Below are 22,049 nucleotides of genomic sequence, written 5' to 3' on the forward strand. Positions count from 1 at the left end.
GGCGGCTGCTGCTGCTGCCGCGAAAGAGGTCGCTGCTAACACCGTCATAGGTGAGTTCTAGAACACCTTTTTGGTAGTTTGGAAGAAAGGGAGTATAATTAGGTAAATAAGCTGGGAAGGTTCTCTGCCTTTGTCTTTGGCGGAGCAGGGAGGCTATATCCGAGAAATGTGTGTCAGTGAAGTGCACTGACCTAATGTGGCTAGTATACAATATGAATATTTAGGAAGCCTAGAGGGGCTTCATTTTAGAAAATTGTAGATTGACACTATATATTAAAATGATATGCAATATATATGTTTGTATATGATTTAATTAATAGATATTTATAAGAAGAAAGAGATTCTATATTATGGAGACCATTCTAAAAAAAACGAAATTCCCATAGAAATTTGCATGTAGAATCCAAAGTAGCGGAAACGCATTTATTCTCCCATTAGCCGTTGAATCGGTTATTACCCGGATACCCACTTTTCAAGACCTCCATGCTCGCGCACAAAGGAACAATAGCTAGCACCCAGGATGCTCCTAGATGTTACCTAGCCTGCCTAGCCATCTTGGAATATCGCCCTGTTGCGATCAGGTGACTCGATCGTCACGATTCTCTTCTATACTTTCGATTATGTCGCGACAACGACCGACCGCCGGTCGTCGTCTATTGTCGTCGCGCATCGCGACTCTCGTGAACGAGCCTTTTTACCTGAAAGGCAGTGCAGCTGCGCGCGATTACCGTTCTCCACGTGAATCGTGGAACTCCACGCGACCGAGTAAATCTCTGCTGGTAGAATTACAAAGGGGCAAAGGGAAGGGATACACAAAACAAAGGAGAGGGGGAAAGTCAAGGAAAAAAAGAAAGAAGACGTAGTAGCATAGAAAAGGGAATTACCGTGGTTCGATTACGAGTCAAGGAACTCGTGTAGAAAGAGAGTCGAGTTCCACGGCCTGTAAACAAACCCCGCGTATACACCGTTCTCTAACTACCTACACGTGCTTTTTTCCCTCCATTTTTTTTCGTGTCTCCTTCCGGGATGTTTCCTTCGACCGGCGCTATCTCACCGAGACGTCGGTCGTTCCTTGAAGAAGGGACAAAGGGAGGCGGGGTCTGTATAAAGATTCGCTTCGCCGCATGCAGCAAGACACAAGTTTTTGAATCTTCGCATCATTGTAATGCATACTCATACAACGATGCTATGCAATTGTTAAGCTGTTTAAGATAGTGAAATTTTAATAACGAATATCTCGAAAAATATTTAGTTAGGCCAGTATATAAATTAGATTAGCGTGTTAATCCTTCGTTTGTTATTCCATTACGAATTAAAATACTGGTATGCTGCAATAACTATATTGCAAAATTTAGAAGAAATTTTCATGTAGATTTTGCATATAATTATTTATCTGTCAGTTAATATATCTTCCCCGTACGTATATCTAATAGATTTTAAAATAGGAAATACATAATGATTCATGTATCGTCGAAACATTTAGCAAATCTTAGCAATCTTAGAAATTTTAGCAATTTAGAATTTTCGGCGTGCTCATGATTCTTCATCAACTGGATTCACAGTTAACTACTTAAGAGTTCATTGCATGGGAGGTTCAAAATATTTATGAGACAAATGTTAGCGTATATACGGATGTACGTATATTCATATCTGGGCGCATATGTATATGTATCTATATATTTTTTTTCAAGTCATGCCCACCATCAATCATTGAAATTGACTTTGTACCTTGTAAGAGCAATTTCACCTTCTAAAATCATACTCAATCACTCTTATAAATAGTACAAATAATAAATAGACTTGCATTATGAATTATTTGATACAAAGTGTCATAGTTTTCTGAACTTCTCTTAAAAGGTAATATAAGTAGACGCGATACTTGAAACCGTCTCAAACTAGATCTAGTTTCGAATTTTGCATCGAGATAAGTCCCACCGTGTGTAAGTTACTTAATGCCTAAGGGAAAGAGAAAGAAAGGGTGACGGAGGGCTAGCGGACTCGCATTTTTCTCTTTCTCTTTTTAACGGGAACGTTTGCGCGAAGGGAGCTTTGTTATCGCGCTCCCACGAAATGCCTCTACCATTGTCGTGGTAGCCTTTTTGTTTTAACGCCCGCGGCCCTGATAGATCGTTAGGCCTCTCTCGTTGTCTCTGATCGTTCGTGCTTGGTTAAGCCTTTGTACCGACTGGTCTGGAGAATTAGTACTCTCTGGTAGGTATAGTGTGTTGCTGGTTTATTGAATTGCTTTTAGATTTGCTGGCATACTTGGTTTTCGTTCGATGGATGCGTGTAAATGTAGTAGAAAATTGAAAGAACGTACTGCAGTATTCTCTACGTTTTTTTAAATTTTAAACTAACAGTCACACTAAAACAAGTATGGATATATTCCATATTACAAACAAATACTTACTAAATAAAAAACATATACTAGACAAAAAAATGAGAAGAAAAAGTTCCATATATAAATAAAGATATCATTAATAAGATATTATTTTATTATTTAATCCACATTTTTTTCTATAACTTACATTTAATACTTCAAAATCATCTACTTCCTAAATCAAGAATATTTCGCGTTTCATCCAGTGGTCACATAAATATTAATAAAACGGTTGGTCTTCGATAACAGAGAAACATACAAGGGCATATTTCAGTGAAAGATACTCGGAGTATCTACTCGAAACGTAGTTTCCAAGAACACTTGTGTTCTTCGTGGAGAAAACGGAGGTTGGAACAAGTAATCCTCTGTTCGACCGTTCTCAAATTTCCTTAGCCGAGGAATATTGATCAGGAATCTTGTTATCCGCCTTCCGCTCCTGCTTTCGTGCGACCACTTTTCGTGTACTATTTGATCATGCAACACGTGTTACTTTGGAAGTAACCAGCTTCGGTACCGATGGACCATGTTTGTGCCACGTATGTTCTACGTGTTTCGCGGTGCGTTGTTGTAGGAACGCGTAAATCTAAACCAAGCGGTTTACTGCATGTGCATCGCGGATGCAACATCGAGTAATTTACATGGAGAACGGTCGGATTTTAATATGTTTCCCAGTGTCTTCTGCGCAACGAACGTAACTGCGTTTATGTTGCTCCGCAAGTCGTGTTGCAATTCGCTTTTATTCTGTCTCGCGCAGCGAAAATTCCATTTACCGTGTCTTGTTTGCGATATTTACAAACGGCGAATGAAGAAACATTGATATTGAAATATTAATTCGTGGAAAATTTATGTTGATATTGCACACTGAATGTGTACACTGTTGCTCATAAGTATTAACATTTATGAATGTTACATAAATGTATGAATTAATGCATACGGATACTTGAATGTTCGTGAAGTATAAAAATAGTATAAATAATAATATAATGCCTGTGGCAATATCAGATATGTATCATATGAAATTTAAATTGTCCGTTTAGAACATTATCAATGGTATAATAAAGTAAAATATACGATTCGTCGAAATAGTGAATCGGTTTAAATATTATTGCTTAAATTAATCAAGATAGTCTCCTCAATTTGAAAGAACCGTCCCTATCTTATCTGTAATTTGATAACCAAACAAGCTGAAAATAACGAACTTCTTAGATAATAAAGTGGTCTATAGTGTTTGACATTTGCAGATATCAATTTTTCATTGTGTGTTAATATAGTATAATACGTTTAACGAAGTTAGGCGTTTCGGCGTTAATCTCTAAGTGTTAGATAGGGGACGAAGAAAACATGTTACAATCAAATCTATGTAGATATCTTTGAAACTAAACCGTTCGAAAGTAGATCTTGTGTTTGGTTACCTTAGCTCGTATCATTATCGATAGTTTACGATAGTAAGTAGGCAAATGGAAAATTTCCATTAAACGAACAATAGTTTTCTTTGTTGTACTGTTTGGATAACATACTTAGATACATTTGTAGATCTGTTGAAGATTAAACTGTTAAAAATCTATCAAATGTTCTATTTTCTTAAAAGATAGTAATCTTTGCAAGAAGTCATTGAAAGAAGCAAGTGCATATGTCCTTTGACGAAATGCTACATTTTTCCTAAATTTCGTTATGAATGCCTCAATATTTCGTAGTAGGTACAACGAAACTCGTATAATCGACGATGCAAATTAAAGACATCGCCATTGTCAACATCTACAAGTGATTAAAATTGGACGAAAATCGCCACTACAACGTAACAAACCGCAAACATCATGCCAATAATACCTCAATCGACAGGGTATAGTATATCGATGGCCGGTAGCCGCAATGATAGGCACTCGACTTCCACCGCCAAACAGGAAACGTTAACCTTTCCTACATCCGTGTTTGCGCATTCATTAGTGCAGATAATCGATAGTCAACGATCGATTCGCGCCACGTTCATCGATATTTCGGTTATCCGTTTGGGGCGTGTCGCGGCTACGTTTCCTCTTTGCAAATTGCTCTTTCGTTATGGTCAATTGGTTTCTGTCTATCTGTTTACATTGAAATCCTCTTCTTTTTAATCCTTCCGGCATTAAAAGTATCAAGATCACTTTGATCCTTTCAATTTTCCATAGCTTAGGTAGCTATATGCTTTCAATGAAAATTGTAATTTTCTTTTGGTAAAAGTGTCTTTCTTTTGGTAAGGTTTTTGTAGAATTTAGAGAAGTAATTAGTGTTTACAGTCTTCCTGATGCACTTTTATTAGAAAGTTAGAAGAAATCCCGGTTCTTATTCAAATAAAAGGACGTTTGCACAAGATTGAGATGAGAAATCAGATATATTAATATTCTTTCATATTTTATTCAAAATCGAGTTTTTTAACGATATAGAGATACTATTAATACTAGAGAAAATGATCTAAAAACAATGGTATACATGATTCGTAACAATGTTACAAACATAGATGGTGTTCTGTGAGATAAAACACAATTGGTACTTATCAAAAGGATTAAGGGAGCTGCATGAAAAAGAGAGCTTGCTTCACAAGACATAACGTAAGACGCAGCCGCGCCTTTCCAACGTTGCCGTTTAATCATTTCTTCTCCCTAAGGCCAACGATCAATCATCCACGGGTACCTAATACGCGTAATTCGTCATTAGCACTTAACCGTGGACGTTGGTTTGGGAATTGTGCAACAAATGTACGGAGAAAGCTGGCTAGTGTGGGATAAAGCTTGATATTTTATTTCTTATGTAATATTTTAATTGTGTAAAAATTGTGAAAAAAGACATACAATGTTTGAGGAAAGTTTAGACTTTAATAAGAAATAAATATTCGATTTTGAATCAATTTGGTCAGTTTCGATGGTTATTCGTTTGAATTGTTAGAACATTTTTATTCTAGAGGAAAATTCACCTTCGAATTGTATTTGCAACGTGCTTGCATCATAAGGAAACTCGTGTATTACGGCAAAAATCTTAACTTTAGAGTCTGTAATATATTGGAATTGTAAGCGAATGTGGGTTTCAATAAAACAAACCCAACTTCGATTTACGTCATGAGTACAGATCAGAAGGAAAGTTTCTGGGGTAAAATAGCGAATTGTAGGTTATTGTAATAATATAGCCGCGGAAATGGATGTGAGAGATTACTTTAATGCGAGTTCGTTAAGTGGTTCTTTGAGACTAACGTATGCTACAAAATGACTTGCTATTCTCCGTTAGATGTTTGCTACTAGACAGCGAAACAAAGGCTATTATCAGTTATTACGTCAACTTCTCTTGTTATCTTTGCTATGACAATAATCGTAGATTCGTGGAATCATCGTTATTTGATTTTCACAGTCGCGCTAGTAAATATATGAAAATAGCGAAAAACCTTCTTCACTGGCAATGATTCTTGTGCTAATTGGGAAATTTTTTCAAGGTTTTAGAACCATGAATCATTTTTCTGACAATTTTGTATGAGTACAAACAATTGCTAATCGTGTTTGTTTAGATATCGTTGATTAATTTGTGACACGACATATATTTATGACAACTACAATTTACACGATTCAGTTTACAGCTGTTTGTCATCTTTTTTCCTTTTTAATACCTTTAGGTTGTTACGAGTGCAATATCAATATAAATTTTAGTTTTATCGTTAATTTGCATTATCTCCTTGCAATGGTGTTTGCATCGCACAAATGATCAATAGATCACTACAATCATCTGTTATCTAACTAAATAGTCCGTATATTTTATCTCCTTACTAATCCCTGCAATTTACAAATCGTTAACGACGTGATATTCGTTTCAACGCGGATCTCGCTATTCTCGCTATTCTACTGCCACGTTACATTTCCCTGCTGTTTCATATTAAATCGTCAGAATCCCAGGAAGAATTTCAATTAAATTATACCTTGTTTTTGAGAAAATGAACGCTAACAACAAGAAGTTAAAAAATTAAATTAAACATAGAATTCAGGAGTGAGTTTACCTTCTGTGAGAACTATCTCAAATATCGAATGAAACTAAAATCTCAAATAATTATTCGTGTTTCCCATTTAATTTTGTTTCAAACGATTTCCACGATCGAGTTTCCAATTCTTTGAAGTTTCTCTCCTGCGCTGATGATTAGTGGTGCAACAACGTGGAACATTCCTGGGGGTCGGTCTAAAACGATGACGCAGTCTCGGCGCGACGGGGTCCGGCTGTTAGGTCAGCGTAGAGGCATAATTGCGCAATGTTTAATAGTAAACTGCAGGAAACGATAAAACGCGCGACGCCAGTAGGAGTAATGGGTGCAGAATGCAGACGTAACGTGGCAACAGCGCACGGAAATCATTCATTGAGCCAGAGAGCCGCCAACTCGTCGACTGCTGATGCTCCCGGTTGGCCAGCCTGCTGGATAACATCGTGCAAACCTTTGGCCGGGGCTCGATGGTTCCCGGCAACGATGGGAGGGAAAGGACGGTGTAATTCGACGTCTGCGATGCTTCTTCGGATCCTCGAACCGCGAACTCCAGTCGCACACTCAAATGGGATCGTCCGTCTTTTCGTGGACGCTTGTTGCATTGCTAATATTTTTTTTACTGCGAGTGAATGATTCTCTATCGTAGAATTTCGTATTGAAGAGTTCTATGTTGTAAAATTCTCTTATACAGGGAACATATGATCAGGGGATATATCATCGTGGAACTTTCTATTGTAGAATTTGGGAAAGTATATATTTAGTGTTGGTTTGTTAATATTCTTCAGCTGCAATCAAACGACTTTTGTATTGAAGAACTTCTGCGTTGTAAAATCTTTTATGGAAAGGTATTTCGTCGCGGAATTTTTGACTTTATAGTTTGAAAAAGTATGGAGGATCGTCCTATCGTAGAATTCGGAGAAACATCGTGGAATTTTTTATTGTAAAATTTTAGAAAGTATCAAGTTGATTTCTTAGTATTCTTTAGACGCAATCGAATAAAAATTTCGATATTCTGCCACCTTTGCAAACCTCCTTTTTAAAATATTGTATGATTACTTCATATTTGACGATCGCGACGTTGAAATTTTCATTAATGAATATTCTAGATAAGTGTCTGGAGCCTGAAAATTTAGCAACGAGCATCAGTCAGTTTAAGTCCTCGCGTATCTTGAACGGTACATTAAATGATACAGAATCGTGCTCCTGAGATTCGTGTGTTAGCCATGATGTAGTATTCGCGAGCGAAGCAGTATATCGCTTTCGTGGATTGTCTGCGTGATATATGTATATTTCTCTCGGCTTGGTAAGCTTGAAGGTATTTCATTGTATGTTGAAGTTAGGTTAGAAATACGTCACCGGCAATAAATAAATTTCGGCATTAAGTCTGCGGTACTCGATCAACGTGTATATGTGAACGTATCGATAAAAATTGATAGGTTTAATCTTGTAGCTTATGGAAATGGTGGATCTTAGAAAGAAGTAATGCTGAAAACAGGCAAAACTTTGGAGCGACGATTTTACAATCGTTTTATTTCAAAGTATTGTTATTCTTACAATTTGCTAGCTTTTCTCTAAGGTCTAAGTCTAAGAAATTATGGCAATAAGGTCTAGGTCATTGAAATTATGGCAGAGAAGTCACGCGTGCAGTTGCATGCCTTCTGTTTCACAAAAGTACCGTAAAGGGATGAATAGTTTCGTTGGCTTGTTTAGCCCGCTACTGGCCTCGTAAATCCGCCGAAATGATCGTAAACCTTCCGTTCTATCTTTCGTCGTACGTTCTTGAACTTGATATCTATATCTACCTGGATTTTATTGTCGGCGTTGCGAGTAGAAAGAAACATCAAGTTTCGTAATCACTTCCTGACGTCAACCATTCGCGTACCTAGCGCAACCATTTTCATGACATTGTGGAAGAGTAAAATATTGTTCGAGTCGAAGATTTATCGATGTCGTTATCAATGTTGGTATATTTGATGGAAAAGATACAGTAACACGTCCGAGAGTATAAAATAGAGAACATAAAATGAGTATAGGATCCTGAACGAGATCCGATTCACCTTATCTTCCTACGTGCCTCAAAGTAATTATCGTTTTGGCTCTCGAAGCATATAAACTTTAACATCTGACCGATTTTACAAGCCGTATCATCGATTACCCATTATATAGTACTTTTCCACTGACAATACGATTTGTACCTAATAATTTTCTTGTCAGGTAATGATAGAATTATAATTGAGATAATTGGTTGTGGTAACGAGGAAGTGAAATAATTGACACGATATAAATGGCAATGAAATAAACATTAAAAGATTAAATTAGAATTACTTAATAGAAAATAAATGTTTTGTATTAAATTAAATATTTACTGAAAAATAAAAGAAAGTGAAACTGAATGAAAAGCGATTGAAAGAACTCATCATCAATGTTTGAAATCCAACAAAATAATGAAATAGAGGAAAATATCTGTCATAGTTTTTCAACTTTCTGTCGCTTAAAGTTATTCATTCTCATCGTACATTTCTCATTTTATTATATAATACGTGCAATGCGCAACAAACAGGTCGTTCATTGCAAATACACTCGCATTCACAAATACTTCGCAGAAGCTGAAACGCAACATTTAAAAGGTCTTCGCATCGAAATGAAAAGACTAGAACTTTTTTTCTCGAACGGAGTATAATTTCTCTGAAGAGAAGATAAGGCTAAAGAAACCGGAAGTAACTTAATTTTCCGGCTGAGCCACGTATGAATTCGTGAACGTCTAATTACCTTCTCCACGATCGGGAAAGAGAACGAATTCACGAACAAATCTCGAGATTATTTACGAAAATCTGCAATTTTGTAAGTGTAACATTCCCATAGTTAATTCGTTATAAATGATTGATATATGAAACGAAAAATTTGTCGTATTATCCCAAATAACTTTAAAATGATGTTGGAAAGTAGGTATGTGAATAGGAATAAGGAATTTCACAGAAAATATTCACTTTCGTTTCATCCTACTTCCTGATGTTCTGTAGCGTAACAGATGGCGAGGGTGCATTGTTCTTGAGATCTTTGTAACACTTTTGTCTGAGAAACACTTCGTCATTTGTTCATCGGTATTGGAGACTAATTAAAACGCTCGCATAATGCGTGAGCGTTAAGTAATGCATTATTCGAGCTGGATGAACCGTTTTGTTCTTCATATAAAATTCGTGCGCTTAGTAAAAGTATTCTTCGACAATTTTCTTCATCTTCTGAATCCTTTTAAATGATACAATTTTGAATGCTTTCATCTCCTACAAAGATAAATTAATAACTTTTTCGAATGCACTATAGCAGTATATTTTATGGAAATTCGCGCAATAATCGATAGACAGATTCCTTAAATCCTGAAAAGTATATTGTCTAGCAATATTTATTTACACTTTGAATACTACAGATATCAAAGACAATGAATTGGTATTTGAGTTGAAGCTCGTGGTTCCTTATAAAGAAGCCACATAATAACCATCGATTTTGGCCAACCACAACAGGGGATCAGGTATGCCTATAACTAGGTCACGATTCTAACCATCAATCTGTTACCTTGAAGACTGTATATTGTCACGTGTAGTTAATGCATCAAATTCAAACTCGATCACCTCCATGTACCAACAAAACTTCATAAAAATCACATCCCTCATTAAAGTATTCCAACAAAGGAATTACAAAATTCTTGGGACACTTAGAAAACTCTTGAAAAATACCTAAAGCCAATTTGATGAGTAATGTTGCATTTCTTCTTTTCCTTTTATAAATATTTACTTTAAATATACTGCATGTTTGTACTTATCATTATATAAAACCTTAAAGAAATTACCCCAAGATTTTTCTATTGTACTTCATCCGTACCTAATTATCATCTTCAGAAATTAATATCAGCTGTGGTCTTACTATTAGTTACATTTCTGCATTCAACGCGTAATAATTCACTGATTCTCACAAAAGTGACTTCATGTTTAGCGCAGAAGCTTCTCTTATCTGCCTCCACAGATAATAGCCTCCAGTAAGCTGTCAATAAGCATCGATGGAAGCATCGTATTAATAACCGCAACATTTAAAGGTCAACGCAGCTCTGCGTTTTCTCTCACGCGGAAATGCATCTTCAGCCTCAGCAACCTAGATCACAACCCGCGTAATAGAGGTGCTCGTAATCAGCGCCCTTCAACCTGCATCCACTTGCTCTCGCATCTTCTCTTCTTCAGTTTTTCGTGAACAGTGACCGCAAAATGCACATGGAAAGAATTCGAATTTTTCATCCAAAATTGAACAAGTATTGTAGAACCTCCCACAGTAGAATTTAGGAAAATGTCGAATTTGGAAATGTAGATTTTGCCAACGTGGATAAATTTTCAATAATACGGGCTATCTATTATGAAATATCGCGCTGTAAGATGTTTCATCGTAAGACTTTGCGCTGTGAAATTTCGTCGAAATTATAGAATTTGCGTTTGTGCTATTATTTTATATATAGAATTGCGTTATGAAATATATTTTGTCAAGTGCATCTTCAGCCTTACTTTCATCAGCAGCCTACGTCGCAACCCCCATAATCGAGATGTTAGTACATATTCGGTGCCTTCACCCCTTTTCCACTTCCTCTTGCGCCTTTTCTTCTTCGGTTTTGCGTGAAAGATGACTGGGAGGATGTCCATGGAAAAACGCGGGATGAGTTGAGTCCGGGAAACCCCGCTCATAGAAGATTCATCGTCTAATTTCGCGGGCTTGTGTGCCCGGAAAAGACGTCTTCTTCCTGGAGAAGCGTCGACCTGGTCGTTCCTATTCGGGAAGCGCGGAGATCTGTGATCGTGGCTGCTTTTTCACGTAGCCGCGGGCTTCGTTTAGTCTGACGAACTAGCCGTTGAACGAACGAAAGAACCCGAGGCAAGGAACTTTCTACACCCGGGGGATTTCCTCGTCAAAAGAGTTCAGCCAGAGTACGAAGTCGATGTTCCGGATGTCGACGCCACAAGACTATTTTACGATTCCATGAGGTTGACACGAATGGACGATCGGAAGTTTCAGGGCTCTCGATGTATTTATTTTGTTCCTCTTTCGTTGAATATTTAGTTCTTCACCAGTTTATTAGAAAATTTGTTGTCTCGTCTGGCCAGTGATCGTGAATTCTTTATTGGATTGGCTCTTCGCTTCTTTGAGGTTTAGGGAGGGATTGGAGTAAAATATTTACCCGTTTCCTGAAAGAGATAAATAAAGTTCATTCAGGAGTTTGGAGTGTGTGAAAACGTAGGTTTATCGATCAGAGTATTCTATTTTTGGCTATGCCTGTTCGAATTGAGAAGTTGTATTTTATATTAGATGCGTGATAGAGAGCAGTTGTTTTTTTCAAGAATAAATTAGATTAAAATAATATGTTTAATACCTTTAACTTTTTGTCTTTGAATTTATTTTAAGCCAAACGTGTCTGTTTGGACTATTTAGTTTTTTGGTAGGCGCAACCAGGTATTATGTAACAAACAAAAATTTCAATTTCTATTAAGTTTATTTATGATAATATGGAAACTTTAATTTATTTTTAACATATGTACGATGTGATGATATAGTACATGAATCTCTGAATATAGTAACCAAATGTTTCAAATATCGTGGCGAATATAGCACGTTAAAATTGAGTTTGATACTTTTCGAGAAAATCGAATTTGAATATTTATAAAGTGTATATACATTCGAGAGAATTAACTCGATGTTTTTTAAACAGTGTCTACATTTCCGCGTACTATTACCAACAAATTCGATATCAAAATAACTAAATATATTAATACTTTACATTTATATTTATAAATATACTAAAATTAATATGATAGATAACTTGAATTAAATTCGTGAATCTAATTATATATCTCGTACCGAATAAAGGCACACGAAGAACTCAGTTTCTCTGCCAGCTGTTGGCATAGGTACCTAACGATTCTCAAAGTAGATTTCCTTGTAAACGAAGATTGTCACGAAAAGATCTTCTTCTTCAAAGTCTTCTTCCACATTAATCTACATATCTTCTTCATCATTCACGAAACTTAGCTCACTTCCTTCATTCAGAAACATGTCACACACACATTACCCGTCATATTTTTTCCAAGAATTTTCAAACTGAACTCGCGGAGCTCGAAGCCAAGAATTCTCTGGTTGACATAGAACCAGTTTGCCTGGTTTAATATTAGAACTTTTCAAAAGCTTCGCGTGCCTGAGTCATCGAGAGTGAAAAAGTAAGCAGAGATCAACACTCGGGGGCTAATAATTTCATTCATGAAATTTGAAGGTGGTAGTTAAAATGGTCGATGTCAAAAAATGCGTCTTTAACGCATCTTGAAAATTTGCTCAACGTCGCGGTGGATCGATTAATCTTCGTAGCCTCGCGAGATCGCCAGGCCACGTCTTTCCCGTGGAATGTCAAGGCTGGTTCTTCTAGAGGCGAACATAAATTCGTACGTGGAACGATAAACACACACGGTTGCTATCGTGGCATCAATGGAGACACGTTCACGGCCAGATGAGATCATCAATCTTAAGATCGTATTTGAAACACGAACGATTTGTTTGCAAGCTTTTTTACTAGTTTTTTGTCTAGCTTTTTACTAACTTTTCTTCGGTCAATTGTTTTCTCGTAAATTATTCGTGTTTTCGATAAAAGAATTTACCTAATCTACGCGTCGATCCTTTTCGTAGAGATTGATGCTATATTTCAGTTAGTTTTAAATTGCTACATTCATAGATTCTTTATACAATACTTATTCATCGTTTGAAATGTCTGATGAATATTTAGGTGTTTACACATTTAGTATTCATTAAAATGCAAAATTGGAAGACACTGTGCTGACAGTTAGATATTAATGAGACATATGCAGCGGTGTTTATTTCTGCACATTGCATAGCGACTCAGAAATGATTGACAAAGATAACAGAATATTTTTGATCATTTGTTATAATATTATGAAATTTATTGTTTAAATTTATGCATATACGAATTTCTCGTCTGTAATTTTTAGGTGCTATTTTACATATTAGTTATTCTACTGTTTTATTTTATCATCATATTATTGCATCAATGGTTAATTATCAATTCGTTATAAGTAAAGAAGAATTTGGTTATATTACATGCATATAAAATAGGTTATTGGATACATTAAATTATTGATTTGTTATTCTAATGTTTCTATTACATCTACCCTAATATGTCCATCTATTACATTTTCCTCGTCATGATAATTATAATAGTTTCTCGGTAAAACAGTTACTCTACAAACAAATTCTCCTTTTCAGTTTCAAGTTTGAAATTGGCTCTCGAGCATCATAATCGAAAATAATTTGGAATCATACCGGAAAATTCATGACCGTAAGAATTTATTTAGGATCGGTTTTAAGATGATGGCAACGCGAAGCTATTTGCGGGGGCGTCTGACAATCCGCAGAGGGCGAACATCATTCGTGGCGGTGTTATTTTCAACGATGTTCGATATCGATCATCGGCCTCCACTTACACTAGGACGAGTCACCCGTAATTTTCCATGCACCCTTCTATCAGACAACGACAACGCAGCCACACGGTGGCAAGCTGTCTCTGGCAGGTGCCTGGATGTAGCCAACTCCTGTTCCAAGTCTTTCAAAGTAAGCAAGGGAAACGTCTCTTGAATGAAAGAATAATTTCGTGGGTCAAGACATGGCGCCATGTTTTTCTTTCTTGGAAGGGAACAGACTATGGAATACGTGCGTAGGATTTTATTACTCACGACAGATTGTTTGAATCTTCGATAAAATATGTCGCGTGACGTTCGTGTATACGATAATAGTAAACAGGATACAACAAAAACTTCATTATATTCTCAACGAAGATAAATTCACATATATTCGTAATTCTATGTTTTTTGCTAGCAAAAGACTCTACTCTGTTAGGATGAGTGGTCGATTTTCTACTTTTCGTGTTCAATATTCTCTCAATAATGACTTTTATGTAATTTGTATAGTATCGTTAGACTGACATTTATGCAAATTCGTATTTTTATGAATACGACTAAAGAGATCGAACTCAAGCACAAATATAAATATTTCTTTCTACGAATATAAATATATAGATATTTTACATAATTGTGCATTCTACATGCGTTATAATATTATACGTGTGCACCTGTAAATTTCTCATAAATGTATCATTATCCACGGTTTAACCATCAACTACAAAATTCCATATTTCATCGTCGAGCAGGGCGAGTTGAATCGAGGATCCACGAACGAGCGATCAAAGTGTAGCTCGGAAAGTTATACGAAACGTTGTCGTTCCTCCAGCGATATTTGTTAATACGGTAACACGAGCAAGTCGGCCACGCTGTTCCTTCCATACTCTTTGTACATCGACAACCGTGGGCGAGAGAGAGTTTCCGGGACGACCAGGTGAACACCGCCTCAGTCCCAGGAGCAGCTTGACGCCACCGCTGAAGGGAGAGTTAATTTTAGTTGTGATACTCGCCGGTTATTGAACCGGAGCAGGAAAAGGGGTGACTTGAGCGCGCGGACGTAAACTCTCTGATCGATGCTCCTGAATACAGCAGCGGTTCGCCTCTGCAACCGAGGGGACCATACGTTTATGACGATCTGAAACCCTAGCAACCTGGATGATGCATGGACTGACCATCGTTCCTCTTTGGGATATTATGCTGATGTGGTCGTGTGTCGAGGATCGGAGGGGTTGATGCCAATGTTGCATGGTATCGGAGGACTTTTGTGCGAAAGTGAACTCGAAACAGAGGGTGCAAAATTTTGCTGTTGCAAATTACAGACCGTTATTTTGGATTTTAGATTATTATACGTCGGTATTTATTATTTTAATATAATTACGGTTTAGATACATTTTTGCATATTTATTGCTTTTACATATTTCTATTTGACTTTGTAATAATTAAACGACAATATTGTCATATCGATGCTTAAAAGATGAGAGAATTGATATAATACGAAGGATTTTAGTAGCTATAGATTGACACTCTTGCAAACACTATTATTTTCTTACTATCGTCAGAAAATGTTCCTCTTTTATCTATTTCGAATCTCCGCCATGTGTATGTATCATTTATTGCCACAACTGTTTTAACTAATTGCAACGAGACTTTCATTCTCTACCTTCTGAATTAGAAACTTTCATCACACACAAGAGGAACATGTATTTACCATGAAACCTATGAAATTTTAACGAACACTCAACTAATCATCCTTCTTCGTTGTCTTTTCACAAAACAAGCATCCGTACGGAATATCCGTGATATATGTCATTTATCCAGAGAATCATCAAAGATCTCTCGTAGTTTTCATTATTCGATTTAGCATTCGGTTTTCGTTTCGTAGCTTGCTAGATGAAACAGTAGAGACTTCTTGGTATCGACGTGCACGCTCGTGCACAATAATTCCCCGTGAAAAGGTTGTCGCGGCTAACTCCGTCTATTAATGCCTCGTTGATGATGTTAGTCATCCTTTGACGACGGCGTGTCGACGTCGAAGCTTTTTCACGCGTGAAGGAGTCATCGTTTGCGTCATCCGTCTGGAGATCGACACAATCGACGAGCGTGTTGCAATTACCGTGGCAAGGTGTCTCGATACGTTTCGAGAGAAATAAATTCCCCTCGGGAAACAGGTTCCAGACGTTCCACTTGCTCACGGTCAGGGAACAATCCATAAATTTGTACGGTTATTCGTACCCCGGCCTGTTTGTCAGTCGTATAAACCGCTGGAAATTTACCTTGTTCGTATTCGTTATTGAAAACGAAATTGTAAGATGCGATGGAGAAGATTGAATGCTTTACTGCTTGGAGTACTTGTGCTCTCTTTTAGCATTTTATTACGTTTGCTTTGGAGTTCTTAGAATATGAAGTAGATGTTGATAGACTTTCAATTTTTGTACATTTTCGTGGCTAGATGTTTAGATCGTGTTTCATTCTTCTATATTGTTAAATAAATTTTTCATTATAAAGTGTACGATTGTTCATTCATGTAGATTGTTTTAGGCTACAGTGATGCAAGGGTTAGATGATAGATTATAGTTTAGAATAAATATATATTAATATTTTTTATTAAAAAAGTAGAAAGAAATTGCGTTTCTTTTCATTACCAGTATTATGTATAAGTTTCATAAGAAAATTTCACGATTCAGACACGTGTATAAAGAAATAAAGTTAACGAAATGAAAAAGTCGTGAAGTATTTGCACTGAAGCTAACGAACAATTAAATAGATTGAAATATCCTGATTCTAAAAACATGAAAGTAAGAAAGGTCATGACATTCCCTCTCGTTCTTCGTGTTTTACCCTATCTTCTAATTGTACTCATTAAGCGTGCATTAACGAGTTCCGTTCTCGGCGAGAACGAAAGCTCTTCGTTCGTACCTGACGCAAGGAAAAAGCACGAATGCACATTTCTCTGTCTTTTAATCATCTTTCTGAATATGTATTTCTGATTGGAGCTCCTGGGAAAATATCGGAAACCATTGGCTGCGTTGAAAAGTCTGAATTATTAAAAGTTGGTTGTATTTAACGAGAAGAAGGATTATTATGGTAGAGGAAACTTTCGTCTCTTCGTTCGAAGTGGAAGATCTTCTTTTGCAATTTATAACGCGTTCGTTTTATCCTCAAAGTACCTCTTATGACGCTTCTCGCTTCTAACGAAAGAGGAAGACAAAGTGATTACTGAAATAGAATGAATTATTACGTCACAGCTTCCTCAAAAATATCCTTTTGTCTTTCCTCCTACGTAGAATAAACTGATAAAAATAAGATACTACCTCAGGTATATCTTTTGAATATCGATTATCCTCTGGTGAAATCATTTGCAATACTGCGCTTAAATATACTTTTCCTATGTACTTATAGCCTCAGAAAAAATATTTTCTGTTAAAAACGATAGCTTCTGAGCATCGTCGTGAAATATTATATGATGATTGAAAACATAAAAAATTCTGGGCACAATTAACAATCAGCACGTACATTGATTCTAATGAAATTTACGTAAGAAGCAGTTCTGTGAAAAATTAATTTACGCAGTTGTACTGGCAATCGTTCTTATTGAAAATTCTTATTAAAATTCTTGTTAAAAATTGGAATTTATTTGTTAACCTTTCTTAGCAAAACTCTAAACTAATTTTTCATACAAATTTGTATACATCAGCTATACATCAAAATAATCATTTTTTATTACATAAGAGTAATTATTGCTGATACAATAAAATTTCAATGAACATAAAATATTTCTTAAAATGTTTCTTACAAGAAATATTAGTTTTAAACTAAAACAAAGAATATCTATCGATTATCTCGTTTAATCTTCACGGGTTGAATTTTTATGTAATTCGAAGGAGCTAGCCAGTATCGGTTTTTTTCGCAGTGCAATTACAGAGAGAATCGTGGTGGCCATCGGCGTGAATTCTTCCATGTGATCGTTTGCAACGAGGATCCGTTTCCTCTTTCGAGAGATGCCGGATAGGAGCGTCCTAATTGTGCCAAGTTTCTTTTCTACCGTCTTCTCCAGCTTTTATTCTCGTTTCTTACCGCCACGTCGTCTTCACCAGACTCACCTAGCCGACCTTCTACGTTTATTGTCTTTGTTCGTCGAGGTTGCCTCTAATTGCAAGATTACCGCGCTACTATGATCAAGTTCTTAAAAACTGACTGGTTAAACCTGTTAGTCGAACTCAAACGAAATTTTTAATAACGTGATGAAAATTACATGAACTTTACAGCTGTATAGAAGCAAATATCTTTTAGAGTCTAAAAAATAAACTCCCGATGGATCTTCTGCCCTTTTAATGAAACAACTATCCTTCTTCTGATGTTTGAATTTAATTTCTGTATCTATTTTCTATCAAGCCGTTCGTTTCTGTAGAAAGTTTTTTAAACTTGTAGAAAATATGAAAGAATTGTTATTGTTATGCAATAAGTATGATTTCTCATTTGAATTATATGCTAATCTCTTAATACATGAAAAATCCGTCTCTCGGTTGATAAACGAAAACTACTTGCAGACATGTCAAATTCGAGAAATAACAGTGTAATATTTTATTTGCAAATAGTATAGTATAGTCGTGTCATATTTCTAAAAAACGATGTATTTTCTTAAGACGGCATTTAAATGAATTAATTCTACGTCGAGTATTAAAAATATGCGTATCTTTATTACATAAGACTGTTGCAATTAAGATGATTAAATATGAAAATGGGCGAAAGACGGGCTCGACATTTTAATTTGCTTTTCCTTCGCATTAACATTTCAATTGAAATCTTACGAAATCAAAGTAGATAGAAATATCGGATCGAAATGTAAACGAAGAATTAGCACAAAGGTATAAGAACGAAGAAATCATTTCAATTTACTTTCTTCATTTTAAAATTCAGACTTCAAGCCTTACGAAATCAAAGCAGTTGAAGATATGAAATCCAAACATAGACAGAGAAAATGTATGGAAGAAAGAGAAAGGAGAAATCGTTTTAATTTCTTTTTTCATTTTCAAATCTCACAATATCGAATCTATCAAATCTAAATTGAAAAAATATGAACGAAAGATAGATATTCAAATATATAGAAAAATATATAGAAACTCGACATTTCGATTTATTCCTTTTATATTAAAATCTAAATTTCTCGACAAAAAAAAAAAAAAACCAGAGGAAAAATAGAAGCATTTCGTTTTCTTTGATACAACTCGCAGATAGATCCATTTAGTTGACTAATGTATTGCTTCCATCCTGGCGTCTGGTACGTTCGCCGGAGGCATTGTTTCCAACGAGATTCCACGAGATTTTCTCTCGGTGCTCGACTTTCGCCGGTCGTTCTACTTCGCGGACACGGTCGCCGTTATACGCGAGGCGACAATTATGTGATTATATTACTCAACCACGTAACGCATATCGAGAAAGTCGAGAAGCAACGGGGCTCGTTTAATTAACATACAGGTATATCCCGGCTCCCCTGTTCCGCCGCGAGAAGCGTTAACCGGTTACGAAAGTGAATATCTTCTACCGTTTGCTAATTTGCGGCGACACGAAATACGATTCTTTCCGTATTCCATTTCATTCTGCACTCTGTTGTATTGTGAGACTGCTGCGGGAGTAAATTCCATTCCGCTCGTGCTATATTTTGGAATTTTCTTTTCCGATTTCGTTATACTATTGAGAATTACATTATTCAAAAAATATTATTAAAACTAACGATATAATAGAAAAAAATTAATATTAATAATTTTCATCGTTGTGGAATATATGAATTCACAGACCAATTTATGGGAGTTTTATTGCATGCTGAAATAGCTATTGATAACGATTATAAAATTAGCTAGTCGTCATTTGTACTTTGTAGTAGCTCGCAGAAATATTCGTATATGTAGATTATCGTAGAAAATTTGTATGTGTGTGTTATGCGTGTTATATGAAACATTTTGATATCTCATTAACACTATAATGGGACGCGACAGCTAAGATTGTATTGACAAGATACGTAAAAATACTTAGCGAGAGAAAGTTATAATTAGTAAAAAATTAGTACACGGTATATATAGTCACCTTAAGTATAAATCGTTAGCAAAGCAAAACGTGTCAACGATTGCCTGTTTAAATACTTTCGTGATCTCTACCAAATGTATACTTGTACTGAATATTTTGCAACTTCCATATACATCTTCGCACTTGCTTAAAATTTGACCAATGATTATCGAGTGTCATTAGAATACTAATGAAATTTCAAGATATGTTTCATACAATACACGTAATACGTTCATAAAAGATGTCAACAAGCATACACGCGAATACTTTCGCGATTATATTACATTTTCCAGTCGATCGAAAATTGTCATTGCCCACATACGTGTGTGATAGGGTTAAGTTAATCTCACACCGAATGAGAACGAGCCAGGTTCCCGTGAAGTGATATTTCATAAAATTTTCTGTTTGCGCGGGAACGTTCCGGAAGAGCGGTAAGGAAGGATCGGGGAACCAGCAAATCAACCGGCCGTCTCGGATTGTCTCCCGTTTCCCCGGGAAATTCAATATTCCGTACCTCGCCATTCGATATCTTTCGATTCGTTCGAGCGGCACGAGTCCACGGGATTCCTATCGTACTTGCGAAATGAAGTTTAGAATTCTTTCGATATCGTAAATAGGATACCGCCGTTTCGTAAGAAACTTATTTAAGATGTTACGTCCGTTGGTACAGTGGAACCAAGGGACGATTGGTTTAAAAAGAGAGGAGGAATTTGCAAAACTGAAACGACGGAAGCGTTATCCTGGATTATAGACTGCTGATCGAGTGCCAAGTATGGTTAGAAAAACCTTATAGGAAGTCGTTGATGTCCAGTATCGACCTCCTTTGAAGAAGAAAATTGTTATTCCATGTAAATGTCCTTTTTCATTTATTGCATGTTTCTTTCCTTTTCTTTTTAATTCGAGTTTGTTGGCTTTTTTAATTAAACGATTATTTTTTAATGTTACGAATTTATATGGGGTATCTTTGATTTTTTTAGTTAAGTTACGCAAGTATAATTTACAAGTGAAAACGTGGAAAAAATGTTATATGAAATTTTTGCTGCGGATAATTTATCACAAAAATAAATATAAAAGTTGAAATATTAATTTCTTAGAAGTTGAACTCTCGAAATATGTTTCTCGATAATTTCAAAATTTCATTCTCATAAGATTATATATTATAAGAAATGTCATGGTAAGTGGATTTTAAAAATAATGGTTTGACATCATCTTCTTCCCACTGTCCAATTTATAAAATTAAAGTAGAAACTTTATGTATGTGGTAATAAATTCAGTATTACAGAATACGAAAAATCGATCGTGCGCAGTTTATGAAATTTCGTATGGCATTCTTTGTCATTTTCGTCAACAGATTATTCTTACAGTTTGACAGGTAATTTTGTGAAACATCCTGTATATTTTTATTTTCATTTTTCCTGTTAGCGATGAAATGAAGTAAATTGAAGGAGAAATCATTTTTTGCACTTGGTAGCTTTTATGTCACTTTTACTTTTTTTCGTTTTTAAAGTTCGGCCTTTCTCTTGTGCCTTAACTCAGGTGTACATTTTTATTGTAGTTCTTTGTGTTTGTGATGAAATGCAGTAAATTAAGGTCGAAGGCTGCTAGACCTTTCGTTGGCCAACTGCTTTAACCAGTTAAGTTATCCAAGACGGCCATGAATTCTTTCTGCTCGTGCTTAAATATCTGAAATAGCTGTCGCCTACAGCTTTACCAATCTGATAAATAGAGTGACGTGGCTGAGAGGAAAATTCAGAATTAAGAATGACAGCCAGTAAAGGCATTAGGATAATTTCATTTCTGAGTACCGCGAAGTAAAGAGAAATCCATTTACTATAAATTATTCTAAGTGCGATAGTTTAAACATATACAATATTTTTTAGTTACATTCTCTATCGTAATATGAATATATAAACAAATAAAAGAAATCGCTGTGTTACGTGAAAATGCAGATTAAATTAATAAGTACCGTCAATAACAGATCATCGATCAAGTGAAGTAACGAATGTAAGAAACACGTATCCTTTATACAAATAGAAAGTTTGCCTACAGTAAAAAAGTGTGTTAGATATTACAATGGAAAATTATTTTTATTAAATTTCCGATAAAAATTTCATAATGTAAATTATAAGTTAAT

The 22,049-nt window shown here is 35.8% G+C and overlaps 1 protein-coding gene across 4 annotated transcripts in view; it reads left to right on the top strand.

Annotated features, from left to right (window-relative positions):
- The window catches only part of LOC100740297 (phosphatase and actin regulator 1-like), a 147,625-nt gene that overhangs the window by 69,177 nt on the left and 56,399 nt on the right, over positions 1-22,049 (top strand). For 2 of the 4 annotated variants that reach the window (XM_033321892.1, XM_033321887.1), the window contains exon 3: positions 1-50. The exons of the other annotated variants lie outside the window; for them this stretch is intronic. In XM_033321892.1, coding sequence (XP_033177783.1) covers positions 1-50 — 50 coding nt within the window. The remainder of the gene's footprint in view (positions 51-22,049) is intronic. 4 annotated transcript variants of the gene reach the window in all.

The sequence above is a fragment of the Bombus impatiens genome, unplaced genomic scaffold, assembly GCF_000188095.3.
Source record: "Bombus impatiens unplaced genomic scaffold, BIMP_2.2 scf_0525, whole genome shotgun sequence".
Taxonomy (NCBI): domain Eukaryota; kingdom Metazoa; phylum Arthropoda; class Insecta; order Hymenoptera; family Apidae; genus Bombus; species Bombus impatiens.